This window comes from Macaca thibetana, chromosome 17, assembly GCF_024542745.1.
Source record: "Macaca thibetana thibetana isolate TM-01 chromosome 17, ASM2454274v1, whole genome shotgun sequence".
NCBI lineage: Eukaryota > Metazoa > Chordata > Mammalia > Primates > Cercopithecidae > Macaca > Macaca thibetana.
The window spans coordinates 24,699,958-24,720,845 of record NC_065594.1 but is presented as its reverse complement, the minus strand read 5'-3'; the positions used below and the strand labels follow the sequence as shown (position 1 = coordinate 24,720,845).

The following is a 20,888-nucleotide window of genomic DNA, read 5'->3' as shown; positions in this document are numbered from 1 at the left end:
CCACCTCCCATCCCATTTGCCCTCTTTTAGAAATGCTCCATTTCCATTAATCATACCATTTTTTTTTCTTTAGTCACGAAAACTAAAGACCTTGGATCCTACTGTATCTTCCTATCCTTCATCCCTACATCCACTAAATCAGCAAATACTAATAATTCTTCCTTTGGAACATTTTCTCAATTGTTACATTTCTTTTCTGCTCTTCCAAACTCATTACCTCATACGCCAATTATTTTAATGGATCTTGGAGCCTCCATTTATCAAATGCTTGAGTGTATCCCACATGCTAATGTCAAACACTCTGCCCTCTGCTGTGTTTAATTCAAATGCATATCGCCTTTCAGTGATTCTACACACTGCTGCCAGGCACATCCCAGTACTGATTTTATTATATCTCTGCCTTGCTCAAGAATGTATTGTAGTAATTTTACAAAGCCATAATGACTGCCATTGTCTAATATGTCAACTAAAATGTGCTACCTGGTATCCAAAGATTGAAATCCTGTCTCTCCAAAAAAATACAAAAAATTAGCCGGGCGTGGTGGCGGGCGCCTGTAGTCCCAGCTACTTGGGAGGCTGAGGCAGGAGAATGGCGTGAACCCAGGAGGCAGAGCTTGCAGTGAGCCAAGATCGCACCACTGCACTCCAGCCTGGGAGACAGTGAGACTCTGTCTCAAAAAACATAAATAAATAAATAAATAAAATCTCCAATTCTGACTCCTTCTTCCAGATAGGGTTACCTCATTGGACTGCACAATACAGACCCCTGACCAAACCAGTTCCTGATGTTCTTAACAGAGACCTTGCCTGTTGCTCCCTTTGTATGCATATTTATACTGTCTTCTACTCCCACCCCTTGCTATCTCCCGAAATCCTCTACTCTTTCCTTTTTCTGATCCAGATTTTGCTAGTTATCCAAGGGCAAGTTCAAATTCCACCCCCTCCAAATTCAGTCTATACTGTTCTTTTCCCTGTCTCAGCTCAAATAACAGATATATCTATCTCCTAAGTGAGTTCTGTAGCTTGTGTGATCTCTGTTTGATGCCTAAAAGTCCTGTTTTTTCCAGCAAGAAGGTAAGCCTTTGAGAGCCAACTGAACAGCTACCCCACACAGGATTCCACACACTACTAATAGATGCTATAGAAATACATGTGGAATTGAAATGGAAAAGAAAAATTAACACTGTATGAGAACCCTCATCCAAATCCAATAGGGTTTATTTTATTTCTTTCTTTCTTTCTACTTTCAGTTTTTATTGCATCCTCTTTAGTTAAACTTTGGTCATAAAAAAAGGCATGTTTTCTTCAATCCCAAAAGATAACCAACCCGTCTTCCTTCATCCAGGTGAGACGAGAGAAGAGCGGACATTTAGAAACTGGATGAACTCCCTGGGTGTTAACCCTCGAGTCAATCATTTGTACAGGTAGGAATATTTGGAAACTCATTCTAATGTAAGATAGAGACCTTGAAAGAGCCATAGGATTCCAAATACCACCATGATGTGCATTCTCTTCACAAAATGTACATACCTTGATGGAAGGGGAAAAGTGCCAAGTTGAGCTTCAGATGTTGGCTATTCAGCTGAAAAACTCACCTACATACATCAGTCTCACTGTGTGCTCAATACATAAATCATACCTCAACAAAATGAAACATTTACTCTATGTCATAAGTGATCATACGTCTAATCTGCTCACAAGCAGGCAAAACAACAGATGTTAAGTTTGTGGTGAAGCGTCTCCTACGCCACTTGTTAAAGCCGTCTTCGTTTTGCTTTTTTAACATTTCTTTTACATTTACTTAGTTTTACAATTTTTAAACCTTTAGGTACAGGGGTACATGTGCAGGTTTGTTACACAGGTGAATTGCGTGTTGCAGGGGTTTGGTGTACAGATGATTTCATCACCAGAGTGCTCTTTCTTTTCCTGAGGCAGCATATGTTGGATGGAAGGGCACAGCTGGTCACACCTGGGAAGAGTGAGTCCCCCAGTCTTTCTGAGTCGTGGTTTCTTCACTTCTATAGATGGAGCTACGACTACCAGTGTGCGGGGTTGTTGTGAATATTCTCTGAACTAATATGTAAGAAAGTGTCTGGCCCATTGTAGGCCCTGAATAAATGTGGGATATCTGAGAATCCTTTTGTGTTTGTTTTGTTCAGTGACTTATCAGATGCCCTGGTCATCTTCCAGCTCTATGAAAAGATTAAAGTTCCTGTTGACTGGAACAGGGTAAACAAACCGCCATACCCCAAACTGGGAGGCAATATGAAGAAGGTAAACAATGATGGTTCTGATGTTCCAGCAGCCAGGCAAAGTCATAGCCTGCAAGAGCACTCTAAATACTTTATAAGGCAGCCAAACAATGTTTATCCAGAAATTAAATTCTAGTACAGCAATCAGAAACCTGAATAGGTTTATTAAAGTGTGTGCATTATTTCAGTCGATTACGTATTTATAATTCCATGTTGGATGTCTTCAAACATTATCATGCAAAAATTCTAATTAAGATAATTAGAGCAAGCAGAGAGCCACAGGGATTTTTCCCTCAGCAGGATCTTTATTCTAATTTCTAAAGAATTGGAGCTTTGTACTGACAGCTTGACTTGTTCAAATAGTTTGTTGACTGTCAACACAGTGGGAACATTGTTTTGAAACAACAGGGTTGACACAGCCATTTCTCAGCATTTCTTATTGCTGTGGCTGTTAATGATCCATGCGTAGCTGCAGGAATATCTGTTCACATGTCCGTTTGCTATGTGTGCAGAGGATGGAGACTCCAAATTTTCCATGTCAATCTCTGTGTATTCACCTATTTTAGAAATATTACATGTAGGTAACTAAGGATGGCTCTCCATTTATGCAGTGTGATATAGCGGTGAACATATTCATAATAATGAATTCATTTCGGTTTTCCACATTATGAATTTTTTTTATGAAAGTGAGGGGTTTCTAAGGAAAGATGAAAAATTCTTTACTTTTGAATCCTAGAATGGCAGAACCAGTTGAGACTTGAGAAGTCATTCAGTCTGACCATATTTATTTCATTTTTTATCTTTATTTTTATTATTTATCTGGTATTTATCATAATCAAGATGCTGACGTTCAATCGTTTTCCTTTCTGCTCGTTCAGCTTGAGAATTGTAACTATGCGGTAGAATTGGGGAAGAATCAAGCGAAGTTCTCCCTGGTTGGCATCGGTGGACAAGATCTCAATGAAGGAAACCGCACTCTCACATTGGCCTTGATTTGGCAGCTAATGAGAAGGTAGCATAGCTTATGGAAGTGGCTTTTTCTTGAATGCATTATTTACCTGGAAAAATATTAGCACATTTTTAGCAGTATGAGTTAATTCAGTAAAAGTATGTTTGAAGCTAATCTTAATAACCAGAGAAGCACTTTTTACCTTTCTGCTTTTTGTTTCAGTTCTGTCAGTTTTTGTTTCAAGTATCGTGAAACTCTGTGATTAGGTTCATAAACAGTTTAGATTGCTGTTTCATTCTGATTTAATCATCCCTTTGTCCTTATGAAGTAGTCTTCTTTATGCCTACTAATATTCTTTTCTCTGAAATCTATTGTTTCTGACATTAATAGATAATAGCTACTATTGCTTCTACAGGCTTCCTATTGATTAGTGGTTAGCATGGCATATCTTTTTACCATCCTTTTACTTCAACTGATCTGTGTAAATAACAATTACTTTTAAAGGGACTTTTAAAATAAAGGTGAAATTATGCTATATTTATCTACATATTTACTATTTCTAGTGCTCTTCCTACTATTTTATAGATTAAGATTTCCATTTGATATCATTTTCTGTCTACCTAAAATATTTCTAATAGCGCAAGTCTGCTGGTGATGAATGATTTCAGCTTCTGTATGTCTGAAAATGTCTATTTCATTTTCAAAAGATTTTTTTCTCTGAGTGCAGAATTCTAAGTTGATAGGTTTTTCTTTCAGTACTTTAAAGATAGTTTCACTGTCTTCTGGCCCACATTGTTTCCAAGAGGAAATCTATTGTCATTCTTATCTTTGTTCCCTTGTATGTAGTATTTGTCTTCTGGCTTAAGATTTCTCTCTATTACAGGTTTTAGGTAATTTTATTATGATGTGTATATATATATATATATATATATATATATATATTTTTTTTTTTTTTTTTTTTTTTTTTTTTGAGACAGAGTCTTGCTCTGTCACCCAGGCTGGAGTGCAGTAATGTAATCTCTGCTCACTGCAATCTCCACCTCCTGGGTTCAAGTGATTCTCCTGCCTCAGCCTCCTGAGTAGCTGGGACTACAGGTCCACACTACCATGCCCAGCTAATTTTTGTATTTTTAGTAGAGACGGGGTTTCACCATGTTGGACAGGCTGGTCTCAAACTCCTGACCTAATGATCTGCCCACCTTGGCCTTCCAAAGGGCTGGGATTATAGGCGTGCCACCCCACTGTGCCCAGTCCCATTGTTGTTTCTTATGCTTGAGGTTTGTTAACTTATAGGATCTATGGATTTATACTTTCCATCAAATTTGGAAAACTTAACTCTCATCTCTTCAAATATATCTTCTGTACCCACCAACCCTGGTTCTGGGGGATTCCAAGTGCGTGTATATTTGATCATTCAAAGTTGTCCCTAAGCTCACTGATGCTTTATTTATTTATTTTCTCTATGTTTCATTTTGGAAAACTTGTATTGCTATGTTTTCAAGTTCACTAATCTCTTTTGTGTGTGTGTGTGTGTGTGTGTGTGTGTGTGTGTGTGTCTAATGTTCCATTAACTCCATCCAGTGTACATGTTTTTTAACCTGGATCATCTCCAGTATGGAAATTTTGAGTCATTTTTATATCTCCCATATCTGTCCTTTCCTTTACCTTCTTGAACATATGGAAAATAATTACAGTAACTTATTTTGGGATCTGTTTCTACTAATTTATTTTCATCTTCATTATGAGTCATATTTTTTTGGCTTCTTTGGATGCTGCTAATTTTTTAATTATATGTCGGCTATCACGAATTTGACCTTGCTGTGTACTGGATATTTCTGTATTCCTTTAAATATTCTTAAATTTTATCCTGGGATAGACTTAAGTTACTTAAATACAGTTTGGTCCATTTGAGGCTTACTTTTAAACTTAATTAATCTAGAGCTCATTTTGCTTGTTAGTAATGAGAAAATAGTCTTCTGAGTACTTTACTTGATGCTCATGTATTATGAAATTTTTCCACTCCAGCTGGTAGGAACAAATTATCACCAGCCTTGTGTGAGCCCCAAGGATTGCTCTACCAGCTCATTTCTGGTGGGTTTTTCCCCACAGCCTCTAGTAGTTTCTTCACACATGTGCACTGAGCGGTCCTCAGCTGAAGACTGAGGGAAACCCTCTGAAGGCCACTGAAGCTTTCTTTCTGAATGACTCCCTTCTCTCTATACAGGTCTCACCGCTCTGGTAGTCTTCCCCCTAAATCCTAGGCACCTGGGCTTCCTTCATTTCTCATTCCTGTTTCCTCCACTCAAGAGGATGGCCATGCTCTGTTTGGGTTTTCTCCTCCTCTGCTGCAGCTTGGAAACTTCTTCCGTGCTGGGAAAATCTTAAGGCTCACTTTGTTTTCTTCTTTTCAGGGGCCACTGTCCTGCACTTCCTATTGTCTGATGTCTGAACAACATTGTTTCGTATGTTTTTCCCTGTATTAGAGGTGTTTAAATGTGGTTCCTGTTATTCCATCATGGCCAGAAATGGAAGTTCCTTTCATAGAGAACTTTAGAAACACTTTGGAACTGAATATAAGCTTGACTAATGTGAGAATTATAGGGTGATATTAGTTAAACAAAAATAGAATATAAGAAGATACGCAAACAGAAAATAAATTATAAGAAAAAGAAACAATTTTGGTACAAAATCATAAGCTTGGGAAGACTTTTAGATAGGAATTCTGTAAGTAATAAAATGATTTACTTGTAAATGCTTCAGTCTTTCCCCTTGTACTAATAGCTCTGACAAAGCAGGAATTTTACATCCCCTCATTAGAGCCTATGTTAGTGTGACATAATTCATTTTCCTACCTGGAAGGAAGCCCCAGAAACTGCATGTCACATTACATTCCATCTGGCAAGATAATGGCAAAGGCAAGGTTTGTGGTGTGCCTAGGCACTGCGGCTTTAGTTACAAGCCACTGTCTGCAGATCCTAATAATGGCCGGCTCTGGATGTAATTGTGGCAGTATTTCGAGATAAGGTAGGATAATCGGAAGTGATCATAAAAGATTTCACTCCCTGATTCACATTTACTTTACTGAGTATAGAGCTCCATTACCCATTTCTAAACTGGGGTCTCTTTAATGATGGAGGTGGATGTATAAGGCTCCCCTATTGCATAAAACTCCAGAGCTGAAGAATCTCCAACTCTATGTTTTAGTTTACTGCATGTATCCAGAACATCATTGAAAACTGCTTAGGGCTGTTCTCACCAGTGTATTTCCAGATGCTCTTTCCAAGCTATCTTTATTATCTTCCACAAGTTTTAAATTTTTAACAGATTAGCAATTCATACTGATTGCTTTAAAACCAAAGCAAAAGTCCTTTTAGTAGCAACAGTTAAACTGACTCATGGGTTTCAATATTAAATAATCTTTAATATATTCTTTTTTGATGATTAAAAAGCTCAGGGCAGCTGGGTGCGGTGGCTCATGCTGTAATCCCAGTACTTTGGGAGGCTGAGGCAGGTGGATCACCTCAGGTCAGGAGTTCGAGACCAGCCTGGCCAACATGGTGAAACCCCATCTCTACTAAAAATGCAAAAGTTAGCCAGTCATGGTGGTGTGTGCCTGTAGTTCCAGCTACTCAGGAGGCTGAGGCAGGAGAATTGCTTGAACCTGGGAGGTGGAGGTTGCAGTGAGCCAAGATCGTGCCACTGCACTCCAACCTAGGTAATGGAGCAAGACTCCATGTCAAAAATAAAAAATAAAAAAACTCAGGCCAGCTCTATGCTGTGTTAAATTTGATAATATCTGAAAAACATCTTGCAATATGATCTTTGGATGTTTTATAAAAATGTGGCTCAAAACCCTATTTAATGGCTGGCACATACACAATAAGGTCTACTCTGCTATTGCTATCTCCACCTGGTTAAAAAGTCGTATTTCTCATGAGTGTTTACTACACAAGAATTGTGCATTTAAGAAAGTAGACAGAGAAATATATTACTGTGGAAGGAGAAGAAATGACTGATAATTATATAAATGGCACCAGAAGGGATTTTTTTTCCTTGCATGCCATATATTAAAAGATCTATTAAATTTACAGCCAGTTCTAGCTGGAATGTATTTCATTGAATTGTGCTGATGTGCTAATTTGGTCATTTATCTGGACAATAAATAGCTTGTCATTTTTTCCCATGAGAGCAAATGAGAGATATGTACTTAAACTTCCCTTTCCCCTTCAGTAGCTTGGAAATCATTCTCAGGGTGGACAGTTGGCAAACAGCGTATGCATAAACTTGCAGATAAAACCCTTGAAGCAAGCAGGCTGCCAGCACATGGCAATGATAGCTCTACTCAAACAAATGAACAAAGAATCTGAAGCAGACAAATGGGAAACTCTCCCCAAGTCAAACAGGCTGTGGATGGTGAAGTCAGGATGGGTCCTTCAAAAACAAAACACCACGGTTTGTTCCTCTGTGCCAAATAGTAAATAAATAAAACAAGTGTTGGAAGGCAGGAAAGTAAGCAGGTAATAATCACATCCCTCTGGTGTCTCACATCCAAACCTCATCCATCCTCTTGTTGAAGGAAGAACTGGCTAAAGCTGGAGCTCATAATGCTGTTTCATTTTGACAAAGAGCTTTTCAGCACAGCACATTTTGCAAACACTGGTAATACTGAGATCGTGTCTGGAGGGCTCCATTTAACAGCACAGTCATCCCGAAGCAGGTTTGATGATATGCAGTAATTATCTCAAAAGGAAAAATCTAGAAAGACACAGACCAAATTAGTTTTTGTTTTACATTTTGAATTTTTATTTAGATGAGCAATTGCTTAGTGTACTATCTAGAATGGAGGCTCCAGCCTAATTTTTTTTTTTTTTGAGACAGTTTTGCTCTTGTTGCCCAGGTTGGAGTACAATGGTGTGATCTCAGCTCACTGCAACCTCCACCCTCCGGGTTCAAGCAATTTTCCTGCATCCGCCTCCAGAATAGCTGGGATTACAGGCATGTGCCACCACACCTGGCTAATTTTCTACTTTTAGTAGAGACAAGGTTTCTCCATGTTGGTCAGGCTGGTCTCAAACTCCCGACCTCAGGTGATCTGCCTGCCTCAGCCTCCCAAAGTGCTCAGATTACAGGCATGAGCCACCGTGCCGGGCCCAGCCTAATTCTATTCTTTCTTCCCTTTGTGGTTTTTTTTTTCCTTTTTTTTTTTTATCATTGTACTTACAAGTGGGTGTCTGATTCCATTTCAAACCTCTGCATCTCATTTGAGGTGGTAGAAAGACCGCCTTGTGTTCACTGGAACTCTGTGCCACTGTGAGAGGCTGTTCTCAAACCCCAGAATGCAGTAAGTTGCCTCCACAATTTGCCATACGTCTATAAGGTTCCCTGTTCCTTAGTAGCTTTTTACTCTTGCAGATGGACTTTAGTGTAAAGGTGGGCTTCTCCTCTGCACCATTTAGTTCCCAGGCTTAGCAGGTGGGTCGAGAACACCAATGCTGTTTATATGAGCATGTGGACAATGCAGGGCTGCAACTCCTGATGAAGGGAAGTGAGAACTAGGTCCTGGGACAAGAGAAGCTACCAGAAGATTAAACTTAGTTTGTTCCATCAGGTTATATATGGAGAGGACCTAATGAAGCAAGCACTAACCTACCGTTTTTTTATTCAGACATTCATTAGGCAGAAATTCTTAGATGTTACAGTAAATGCTAATAACTTAATATGCATGCTATCTAGAAATAAGAAGCCAGTTATGCCATAAAATGTAACCTTTATGAACAGATTGAAAGTAGGATCTTTTCCAAACTAGAAATATTTTGAAAATCTATCTGCACTTATCCCATTTCTACTCATGATTTCTCAGCAATTTGTTCCCATCTCTGGGCCCAGACTAAACATCTTTATTATCCCCTTGCTTTCCCTGGGAGAAAGTCACTCCATTTATTTCACCCGCCACTCTGTGCCTTCATTTACTAGATGCCCAGTAGTGCTAGGCAGTCTGCTAAGCTCTGATAAACAGGGCACATGGACCCTGTCCGAGGGCACACAGTGGATGCCAATGCCATCAAAAGTTCCGGGAAACAGGTTTCAAGCAAGTGTACCAATACTGATTAATACACTGTGTAAGCTGGAAAAGTGATACTTGAGCTGAGGATTGTTCAAAAGATTAGGAATTCACTAGAAGGGAAGAGGGCCCAGGCAGTGAGTACAGCTGAGTCCCAGAAGCAGGAGGCAGAAGGAGGATGGAGGTGTGGCCGGGAAGCTGCTGGTGGCTCTGTGCGGTTGAAATGTGTATAGGTCTTTGTGTGTGTGTGTGTGTGTGTGTGTAGGACACGATGAGCAAGGAAGCAGGGAGGGAAGAAGGAAATCACAGATGTGCTGGAAAAGAACACTAGAGCCAAATTGTAAAGGGTCTTGTGTGCTGTATGCTGGAGCTTAACCTGTATTCTTTGGGCCATGTCGAGTCACTTTAAATGACGTGACCAAGCATGAACAGTGGCATGTGTCTGTCGTCCAGCCCATACTGAGGACGCTGAGGTGGGAGGATTGCTTGAGCCCAGGAGTTCGGGGACGCAGTGAGCAATGACCATACCTGTGAATATCCACTGCACTCCAGCCTGGGCCATGGGCCGCATACGGAGACCCCATCTCCAAAAAAAAGACCAGAACTGTACTTCAGAAAGGAAATTCTGTGAGATGGAGAAACAGAAGGAAGAGGAGCTAATTGATTTGAGGGAGACTTGGGAGGTGTAATTGATAGGACATCACTTAAATGTGAATTTTGATAAAGAAAAGTTACAGAAGCCATTTTCTTTCCTTTCTTCAATAATGGGAAGGTGCTTTAACCTAGAGGAAGCAAGGCAATGCTCTTATTTCAGGGACTAAATTTGAAAACCATCTGGAAAGTCATGGGAGAACTGTACTGTCCATAGGAGCAGTAACTAGAGGAAGATACCCAATGGATTATGTAAGCAAAATCCTAGAGCACCCAAGTGGAGGATGACCTGAATTTAGGTAGACTGGTCAGATGAGATTCAGTCACAGGATTCTTGAGTTTCACTTTGGGAAGCACACACTGCAGTTCTAGCCCTGAAGGTCTTTCGTGTGTAATTTGATCCCCTCCTGCCAACCTGAACCTTGAAGTCAACAAGCCCATGTGTTCCTTGACTCTGGGCTTTCTCCCCTGTATTTCCCTTTCAGAAGGGAGTAGCTTTAGGGAATGGTGGTTCTTCTCTGCTCCAGAGAATGTTTGGGTTTTCTGATTTTTGTTTTTTTGTTTCTTTTCTTTTTGAGACAGAGTCTTACTCTGTCACCCAGGCTGGAGTGCAGTGGCACTATCTCAACTCATTGTAACCTCTGCCTCCCAGACTCAAGCAATACTCCTGCCTCAGCCTCCCTAGCAGCTGGGACTACAGACAAACGCTGCCATGTCCAGCTAATTTTTTGTGTGTGTTTTTGGTAGAGACCGGGTTTCGTTATGTTTCCTAGGCAGGTCTGGAACTCCTGAGCGCAAGCGAACTGCTCACCTCGGCCTCCTAAAGTGCTGAGATTACTGGCGCCTGGCCTACTCTATATAATTTTAAGAGGTTAAAACATCTTCTTAATAAATGTCCCCCAACCCCTCCAAAACAACAAACAAACCAATTCTGACAACAGTAGGTATCTAAGGTAATTCTTACCTTCAGACTAAAGATTGCCCTTGTCAGCATATTTCTGACATTTTTACTTATACAAGGAAAAAAATATTTTATACTTTTTCTTTATCATGTAGGCTATTCAGACTTTTCCAGTGTTGAATTATTTCTTGATTTTAATTATTTTTTTCAATTGTCACAGGTTGGAATCTTTTCCTTCATTTGCCTTTCCTTGCATTTTTTTCCCTTTGCCTTTTTCTTTTTGCTCAGAGCAATGATCGCGCTTAGAAGGAGGTATTTGCTTTACATTTCATTATAATAGCCATCAAGTCACATCTTAAGTTATTCTAAAAGGAGCTAATGTTGTTATTTATTCTTTTTTTCTCTCAAATGTAATGGTGTCTAGACTGTCCTCTGTGACATACCTGAAAAAAAACTTCCATCCTTAGCTACTTTCTGTTTGTATTAAATTCTTTAGCCACTGTTCTCCAGAAAGCGTTCTTTATTTTGTTCAGGTATACACTGAATATCCTCGAAGAAATTGGTGGTGGTCAGAAGGTCAATGATGACATTATTGTCAACTGGGTGAATGAAACGTTGAGGGAAGCACAGAAAAGTTCATCCATCTCTAGTTTCAAGGTAAATGTCTTTGTCTTCTGCTAGAGGCCATCTGAGCTCTATGTGTTCAAGTGACCTTCAGTGTTAGGTATTAGCGCCTCCGCCTCCCATTTCCATTCTGCTTAAATGACTCGTTGTTGTTTTGATGTTCATCAGCCATTTCGTTGATGAATTTCTCAATACTTCCCCCTTAATAGTTAATCATAAAAGCCCATCATTAAAAAGAATTTCAACTTTTATTTTAGATTTAGGGGGTACATGTGCAGATTTGTTACATGGGTATATTGAGTGATGCTGAGGTTTGGGGTAGAAATAAATCCACCACCCGGGCACGGAGCATTGCACCCAGCGGGCAGTTTTTCTAGCCCTTGTCCTCCCCGCTCCCTCCCCATTTGCGTAGTTTCTACTGTCTATTTTTAATTTTAATTTTTATATTTTAAATTTTAATTTATTTTTTAATTTTACTTTTTATATCTGTTTTTTGTGACAGGGTCTCACTCTGTCACCCAGGCTGGGGTACAGTGGCATGATCGTGGCTCACTGTGGCCTCAACCTCCTGGGCTCAAGTGACCCTCCTGCCTCAGCCTCCCGAGTAGCTGGGACTACAGGTGCACACCACCATACCCAGCAATTTTTTTTTTCGGAAATGAGGTCTCACTGTGTTGCCCAGGCTGGTCTCAAATTCCTGGCCTCCAGAGATCCTCCTGCTTCAGCCTCCCAAAGTGCTTTGGGACTACAGGCGTGAGCCACCATGCCTGGCCTATTCCCATCTTTATGTCCATGTGTACTCAGTGCTTAGTTCCCACTTAAAATCCATGATTTTAGAAGCAAGATTTTAGGTATTGTTCTTTCAAAGTAATATAAACTATGATAGTATTCGTAAAATGTGGGCACCTCCATGATTCAGATTAACATTATAATGGTGACATATAAAACGCTCAAAGATCTCCCTTGTGATTTTTTTTTTTTGTAAAAAAGCAGTTGTGTACTTCTATCTAAATCCCATTTTTATTAATAGCAGCATTTCATTAAATGTCTTGACTCATGTTTCATACATTAACTGGATTCCTCCTCAAGGGACCTGTGCACTCGATCCACATCACCATAATGCCTGGGCCGTCTTAACTACATTTTTCCAGCTTGAAGGTCAGGATTAGGGGGAGGAACCCCTTCAGACTTGTATTAACAGGGTTGGTGAGGCGGTTCATCATGATATCCATCCTGCGTTTCAAAATCAAGAAAAAATGCAAATCTCTTTCCACAAGCAGTAGCAGAAGATATTGTCAGGGCAGGGCTGTCGCAGGGGTGTCCACCTGCTGTGAGCTCATCACCGTCACCTCTGCTCCATCTCCAGCCTACTGTTCAGTCTGGAGAGCTGAGCAGTCAGGAGTGGATGCTCGTCACTGATGCAAGCAGATTCTTCCAGAAGGAGATTTGGAAAGGCAGTAAAGAAAAGCAAAGTCGAAAGGAGCTCTAAATATTGAATGTGCTCTGGCTACCAGGGGCTCCTTGTTCATGTCTCAGGGTGTCTTCACTGACATTGTAAAGCTGGCTTTACTGTTTTCCTCATTTTATAGGTGAGGACATCAACGCTTGAGTAACTTCCTGAGAGTATGGTTAGTAATTGTATGTGATGATCCACAAATGGGAGGAAAATGCCTTTTACCTGTTGGGGTGAGGCTGTAGAGTGTAGTGTATCTATAGGCAGCTTAGCTGTTAATATGAAGTGGCCAGTTACATAGCCCAGGGGTGCTTCTCTTCCTAAAATAACTGCTGCTCCAGCCCATTACATTAGGCTGTGGCTTCTGGGGTGTTGTTATGGGGACAAGATTTGGTAAGCCATGCTGGGGTTCACTCTCAGACAGGTTTGGCAATTCTTTTGCTCCTTGTAACACTTGGGGCTCATTTTCTCCTGTCTTCGTAGTAAGTCATTGCAGAATTGGTTAAGTAAAAGAGGCCACATAGTGTACTGAAAGAAATGTCATACTAGCCCCACATTCCTTTTATGTGAAACCCTTTAAAAAATGAACACAACCCATTCTTTAAAAAAAAAAATCGATTCAGAGAGTACATCTGCAGGTTTGTTGCAAGGGTATATTGTGTGATGCTGAGGTTTGGGCTTCTATTGAACCAGTCACCCAAATAGTGAGCGTAGTGCTGAACTGCTGAACAGGTAGTTTTTCACCTTTAACCCACTTCCACCCTCCCACTGCTTTTATTCATCAGTGTCTATTTTTCCTACCTTTATGTCCATATATACCCAGTGTTTAGCTTCCTCTTATAAGTGAATAGATGCAGTATTTGGTTTTCTGTTACTGTATTAATTCACTTAGGATAATGGCCTCCAGTTGCATCCATGTTGCTGCAAATGACATGATTTTATTCTTTTTTATGGCTTCATATTTTATCCTTTGTTATGGCTCCATAGTATTCCGTGATGTATATGCACCACATTTTCTCTATCTAGTCCATCGTTGATGGGCACCTAGGTTGATTCCATATCTTTGCTATTATGAATAGTGCTGTGATGAACATGAGCATGCAGGTGTCTTTTTGGAAGAATAATTTATTTTCCTTTGAGTATGTACCCAATATTGGGATTGCTGGTTCAAATGGTAATTTTATTTTTGGTTCTTTGAGAAACCTCCAAACTGCTTTCCACAGGGGCTGAACTAATTTACATTCCCACCAACAGTGTATAATCATTCACAACCTCACGATATCTGTTATTTTTTGACTTTTTAGTAATAGCCCTTCTGAATGGTGTGCAGTGGTATCTCATTGTGGTTTTGGTCCTCATTTCTGTAATGATTAGTGATGCCGAGCATTTTTTCACATGGTTGACACAATCCACTCTTTTTAACTTTATGTCTTTCTCTAGTTGTGCTAACTTCCTTCCATTTATTATTTGAGAACGACTACCGGCTGTTGGTAGACAGTGGGTTTTCTGGGAAGTTACTGATGCCCCTACAGAAACTACAGTTTATATGAAACGCTGTGTGGAATACTGCTGCATTTCCCAGACCAGGCTGTGTATAGTGCTTATTTAAGAAGAAAAAGCCACCCACTTCCTTTGAGCTGAATGGGAGTAACTTTGGGACACGCTGATGAACCCTCCCTTTCTCTCCGTGTAGGACCCGAAGATTAGTACAAGTCTGCCCGTTCTGGACCTCATCGATGCCATCCAACCAGGTTCCATTAACTATGACCTTCTGAAGACAGAAAATCTGAATGATGATGAGAAACTCAACAATGCAAAGTACGTAAATGGAAATAAACCTAAGATCGGGAGGGAAGGACCCAACTGGCAGCTGGATGGTTGTGAAGTCTAATGCTCATGCCTTTATGCAAACATTTCGTTTTCACTATCCATGCCTTTCCTTCTCAGGACTTACTGTAGTCTCATCATCACTATTTTGGATATGGTACAATAGTAGTTTTAAGCTCCTAGTGCCAGAATGGAAGCAAGACAAAAAAAAGAAATAATAATAAGAGTATGCTTGTCATTGATAAGCAAGCCTATAGTTCCATAAAACCAATTTCCTAACCAAATGCCCCATTCATGAATATTCATGGATAAGAATGCCCAGGGCTAGGGTTCCACAGCAGAGCCTTTGCCAGTGTGAGAGCCACTGTCTTGTCCTTTACCATTCAGGTCATCTGCCAAATGATTCCTCTAGAGTGAGTGTCAGCATATTACAGTTTCTGAGCCAGATCTGCCCTGTTGTCTGCTTTTCTAAATAAAGTTTTATTGAAACACAGCCTATTCCTTTACATCTTGTCTAGAGCTGCTTCCCTGCTACAACAGCAGAGTTGCGTAGTTACAACGAAGCCTAAGATGTTTACTATCTAGTCTTCTGCAAAAAAAGCTGATGAACTTCTGCTCCAGACAGATGCTTTTCTCAGATCAGGTTCTGTTAGTTTCCTTGCACTGCCACAACAAAGTACTAGACAAACCGGGTGGCAGAAGTTTCTTCTGTCACAGTTATAGGAGCTAAAGGTTTGCAATCCAGATGTTGGCAGGATTGGTTTCTTCTGAGGGAGAATCTGCCCCATGCCAGTCTCTGCCTCCGTCTTCACATGGCATTCTTCCTGCGTCTCTGTGACTTCACACGGCTGTCTTCCCCCTTTGCGTTTCTCTGTGATGCTTCTTTTCTTAGAAAGACACCAGTCCTATTGGATTAAGGTCCCACCCAACTCCAGCATGACCTCATCTTAACTATTTACAACTGCAGCAACCCTCTGTCCAAACAGGGTCACACCCTGAGGTGCTAGGAATTAAGACTCCAGCCTATGAATTTCGAAGAGACACAATTCAGCTCATAGCACAGGTCTAGAAGTGACAAGGATCTAGTGCCCAGCATCCCTGCTTTATAGTCTCAACAGAGCCCTTCCTTCTGTTTCCAGTTTGGGAAAGTGGGAACCTGTGCTCCCGGGATGCCGACGTTTAACACAATCTAAAGGAGAGAAATAAATAAACTGAAATCACAATAGATTGTGATGAGAGGTGTGGAAGGGACAGTATGAGGCATCCCTGAAGGGACAGGAAGGGGACTATAGCTCTTTAGAGCAAATAGCAGCTCAGCTGAGCTCAATTGAAAAAGACAAGTAGGAAGGAAGTAGACAGGTGAAGGAGCGAGGAAGAATGTTCCGGGCAGAAGGAAAAACACATATGAAGACCCAGAAATTGTAAAAAGCCTTCAGCCCAGATGTTCAAGGGGAATGTGATTAGGTTTAAGAAACTTGCCAAGGCCATACAATTTTTCAGTTGTGCAGCTGAGATTCAAAGTCCAACTTCAGAGCCCGGACTCGTAAGCACTCTCCTGTGAGGGCAAGATACAAAATTATTTAGGAAAAGGGGTGAAAGAAATTACACAAAATGTGAAGAACGGTTATGTTATGGTGGCAAGATTGTGTGTGATTTTGTTTGAAGCTCCTTTCTAGTTTTCAGACAATTTTCCTTCTGTGTTTTACAATGGGGAAGAATTAATTTTACTTCATTAATAATTAATATAGAAGAAGTTATTGAGAGATAGACAAGGAGAAAAAATGGGTCTACTTCTGCCTGATGCTCTTAATTTAATTTGATCAATAAAGTAAAAGTAAAGTAATTTGAGGAGAGCAGGAGGTAGTAAACGTGGGTTTGGGTACAGTGAAGTGTCTGGTGTCACCACAGTAAGAGGTCACTAGATAATAAATGAGGTGAATAAAAGAACTGCCAGGTAGTAGTGTGAGCTCATTTGAAAATAGATTATAATTAATAAAATTTATCTTCATATATCTACAAACAGAGCAAAAACGTTCTGATGCAGCTATCATCATTCTATGTGAAAATATGGAATATAAGTCTCTGGCTACTCTATATTGCAGTGCCATAAATAAGTACAAATATATGTTGGCAAGAATTGGAATGGAACAAAGAATAAAAAAATTGATGTGGAAGGCCAGGAGTTTTTTTCTTTGTTTGTTTGTTTGTTGTTGTTGTTGTTGTTGTTTTGAGATGGAGTCTCGCTCTGTCGTCAGGCTGGAGTGCAGTGGCACGATCTCGGCTCACTGCAGCCTCCACCTCCCAGGTTCAAGCGATTCTCCTGCCTCAGCCTCCAGAGTAGCTGGGACTAAAGGCACATGCCAACACACCTGGCTAATTTTTTGTATTTTTAGTAGAGATGAGGTTTCACCATGTTAACCAGGATGGTCTCGATATCCTGACCTCATGATCCACCCACCTCAGCTACCCAAAGTGTTGGGATTACAGGCGTGAGCCACCGTGCCCGGCCAAGGTCACGATATTATACACACATTTTTCCTCTTTTGTTCCTTGTAAAAATGTTACTGTAGTTGAAATGTAGTCTGCAAACTTTTCCTAGCACACATTTTAATTAGTTCTGTGACTCTTTCTGCCATGCTGCTATGCAGCCCAAGAGAATACTCCTGGTGTGAGTATCAAAAGTGGCAGCATGTGCCAGGTGTAGTGGCTCACGCCTGTAATCCCAGTGCTTTGGGAGGCTGAGGCAAGAGGTTCTGTTGAGGCCAGGAGTTCAAGCCCAGCCTGGGCAACATAGTGAGATCCCTATCTCTACAAAAAAAAAAAAAAAACTTAAAAAAAAAAAAAGGCAGGAGCTGAAGAGGTCTCCAAGGACAAATAATACACTTGATAGTGATCACGAGACTAGCCAGCAAGTCTGATGCTTTGTCAGAAGCTTTGGTTGAGCCAAAATTTGTCCACAAAAGTGTGAGGATGCTGGTGACTGACTCCAGCCACTGCAGGAGTGAGTTCTGTCCTGAGTATGGAGCGACTGTGACTGTGACCCTCCAGGGTCCCATTCATGCTGTGCTTCTTAGGCTCTCCTTATTTTTCCTCTTTTCTCCCTTTTAGGTATGCCATCTCTATGGCCCGAAAAATTGGAGCAAGAGTGTATGCCCTACCAGAAGACCTGGTTGAAGTGAACCCCAAAATGGTCATGACCGTGTTTGCCTGCCTTATGGGGAAAGGAATGAAGAGGGTGTGAGGCCCGGTGGGGCCGGGTGGGAGGCGGTGCACTCACTCCTGACTGCCCAGCACAGATGCTCCGGGATGATTCAAGCCATTCCAAAGTTCACCTTGGTGACATTCTACAAGATTCCAAAAAGCACATAGTAGGGCAGCCAAGTAGCCTCTCCTGTATTTAACAAAAAGTGCTTCATTCTTTGCAGGAGGCGCAACCTCCTATATATAGGTTTCTATTCTTGACTTTTTTGCTTCTTCGAAAATCTAGAGGAAAAGAAAGAAGTTATTTTCCAAGTACCCTTCTCGCTTTTGCCATTAGTCGAGGATAGAAGCTGCAGTGATATTAATTTTGATGTAATCTTTCAAACCCGCTTCATGTGGCTTCCCTTTTCTTTGTTCAAGATGAGGGCCAGGAGGGGAATCATCACACCTGCTCTAAACCCTGTTCCTGGAGGTCAGCCTTTGATCTGTTGCAAGCCCCTCTTTCTGTCCCTTCTTCGTACCCTGCCTCCCATGACTTTGCTCCTCACGCACTTGGAACCATGCCTTCTGGAGGCCCCATCTCTTCTGGCCATCCTTGTCTCTGGGCCACTTGGAGCGTCTGATAAATTAGTCAAGCTGTTGAAGTCTCAGGAGTCTCTGGTAGCCTGCAGAAGTAAGCCTTATCATCAGAACCTTTCCTCAAAACTGGAGTCCCAGATGTCATCAGGTTTTGTTTTTTTTTCAGCCACTAAGAACCCCTCTGTTTTTAACTCTAGAATTTGGGCTTGGACTAGATCTAACATCTTGAAAATACTTTGCCCTCTAGAGCCTTAACTCTTAATGGAAGGTTGGATCCAAGGAGGGTGTAATGGAGCATCAAGCCACTCGGGGGCAGCATGGAGCTGTAACTAAGCATCCTTTAGGGTGCTGCCTCTCCAGGCATTCAGCCCTCACATTAGATTCTAGTTACTGTGGTATGGCTAATATCTGTCCACATTTGGAAGCAATCCTGCCTTGCTTTAGCTTCTAGAGCTTAGCATATCTGGTTGTTGTCAGGCCATATTATCAATGTTTACTTTCTTGGTACTATAAAAGCTTTCTGCCACCCCTAAACTCCAGAGGGGACAATATGTGCCAATGAATAGCACCCCTATGCACATACACACACACCTGGCCAGCTGTCAAGGGTAGAATGAATCTATGCTGGATAAGAAATGGCAGGATTGTGTTATGAAGAGCTAATTTACTGGACAAAGAATTCCAAAGCAAAACAAGAACAATATGAATTTGAGCAACTCTCATAGGTTAAGCAATTTCCCCCTAAACCAACTGAAGGCTAAAACGCAACAGGCCATTGTGAACCAGCACTAGACTCCCTCTATCATGGTGAAAGGCTTCATCAATGAGGTATCTTCTTTAGTAGTGGTATGTAATGGAACTTAGCCATTTTTCAAAGCAATTGAAACGCATTGCTCTGGATCTGTTCCTTGGCAGTGGACTCAGAAAGCCAACATATGGCTCCTCCCAGCCCATCACCAGGATTTTTGCTGCTTCTGAATGCAAAGTGGTTGGTTTTGACTTCAGATTGGACTTACTGTAGCCTCAAATGATTTCCCCCATCCACCTCCGGGAAAAAAGAATGTTACTGCCTTAATAAAAAATGAAAAGAGAATGATGCTCAAAATCTTTCCAAATAAAATGTTCCCTATATTAGGTGTCTCTGGATGTTTCCTTTTGAAAGTTTGCTAACGGTGTGCTATAAATCATTCATTCATTCATTCCACCAACATGTTCAAGTGCCTAATATGTGCTAGGCATGGTGCAAGGTTTTAGCAATGTGCCTATGAATTAAACAGGCACCGTGTTCAACTGTTGCCTGTCTTTGGAAAGACAGAAGTTAAACAATTAAAATAACAGATGTGACAAGTGATAAAAAGAAGGGCAGGGTGAGACATGAATTTATGACAGGAAACAGTCTGAGGAGAAATAGTTTAGCTAAAAACTGAAGAATAAACTTCCATTAGGTAAAGCAGGGAATAAAATTAAAGCTGAGAGCCAAACTCAGAAATACACTGAACTTGTAGGAGTGTAGAGGTGTGATACCTTTCCTCACCTATCATAATAATCACGGCCAATACTACGACGAAAGATCAGTTAACAAGAGAAAAGGATAACAAATTTCTTTCATCAAAGTTTTACGTGACATAGGAGCTTTTAGAAATGAAACCCAAAGATCCAAAGAAAACTGTTCATTTTTGTGCTTAGACTTAATGCAGAATGAACGGCCATGCAGAAACGTGATTGGGCAAAAGGCTGTGATCCAAGGCTAATAAATGGAAGGGGAAGCCCAGCAAGGCTTGTCTGTTCTAATTCTTCTTGGCCGCAGTCTGTAGCATTTTTTCCTCCAGGGATCAGGGCAGGACCCCCCTGGAACGAGGGTCTTATTATCTACTATCAGGCAAGGTGGGCCAGAGAATTTCTTTACCGCCACTGCCACTGTCTACACAGAAAGGGAGGGAAAGGTTAGAGCAATTTTTCTAGGGTTTTATGACTTGCTTTGGGGAAAAGGGGTTCTAGTTTCTATGACCCTCCTTGAGAAAGAGGAATTCTGCTTTCCATGGGTTGCTTCAGGGGAGAAAGAAGGGCAGGAGACAGGAGGGCAGGAGAAGGTCAGAGAGGGAGACCTTGTTGCTGCGGTTACCTTGGAGGCTTTCCGGTCTCCTTTAGTTCGAAGTCCTCTGCATACCAAAGTGCCACACCGTGGGGTTTCGTTGTTTTCTGGGCCCCAACCCAATCACAAAAAAAAGTCAGACTTAGAGATTGGTGCAAAACAATGTCTAGACTGAGTTGAGGTGGAATCTTTGGAATTAGCAGTGCCCGAGGTCTCCTCTCCAGCTTGATGGGGCCTTACTTGGGAAGAAGTGGGGTGGCGGTGGGGGGGATGCAGAGGAGTTCTGCTGCAGCCAACT

At 41.1% G+C, this 20,888-nt stretch overlaps 1 protein-coding gene across 2 annotated transcripts in view; it reads left to right on the top strand.

Moving 5' to 3' along the window:
- Window positions 1-19,629, top strand: part of LCP1 (lymphocyte cytosolic protein 1) — a 57,832-nt gene extending 38,203 nt beyond the window's left edge. For both annotated transcript variants that reach the window (XM_050766194.1, XM_050766195.1), the window contains exons 12-17: window positions 1,346-1,424; window positions 2,160-2,274; window positions 3,131-3,264; window positions 11,348-11,471; window positions 14,585-14,709; window positions 17,827-19,629. In XM_050766194.1, coding sequence (XP_050622151.1) covers window positions 1,346-1,424; window positions 2,160-2,274; window positions 3,131-3,264; window positions 11,348-11,471; window positions 14,585-14,709; window positions 17,827-17,959 — 710 coding nt within the window. In that variant the 3' untranslated portion in view covers window positions 17,960-19,629. The remainder of the gene's footprint in view (window positions 1-1,345; window positions 1,425-2,159; window positions 2,275-3,130; window positions 3,265-11,347; window positions 11,472-14,584; window positions 14,710-17,826) is intronic.
- Window positions 19,630-20,888: the final 1,259 nt, after the last annotated feature.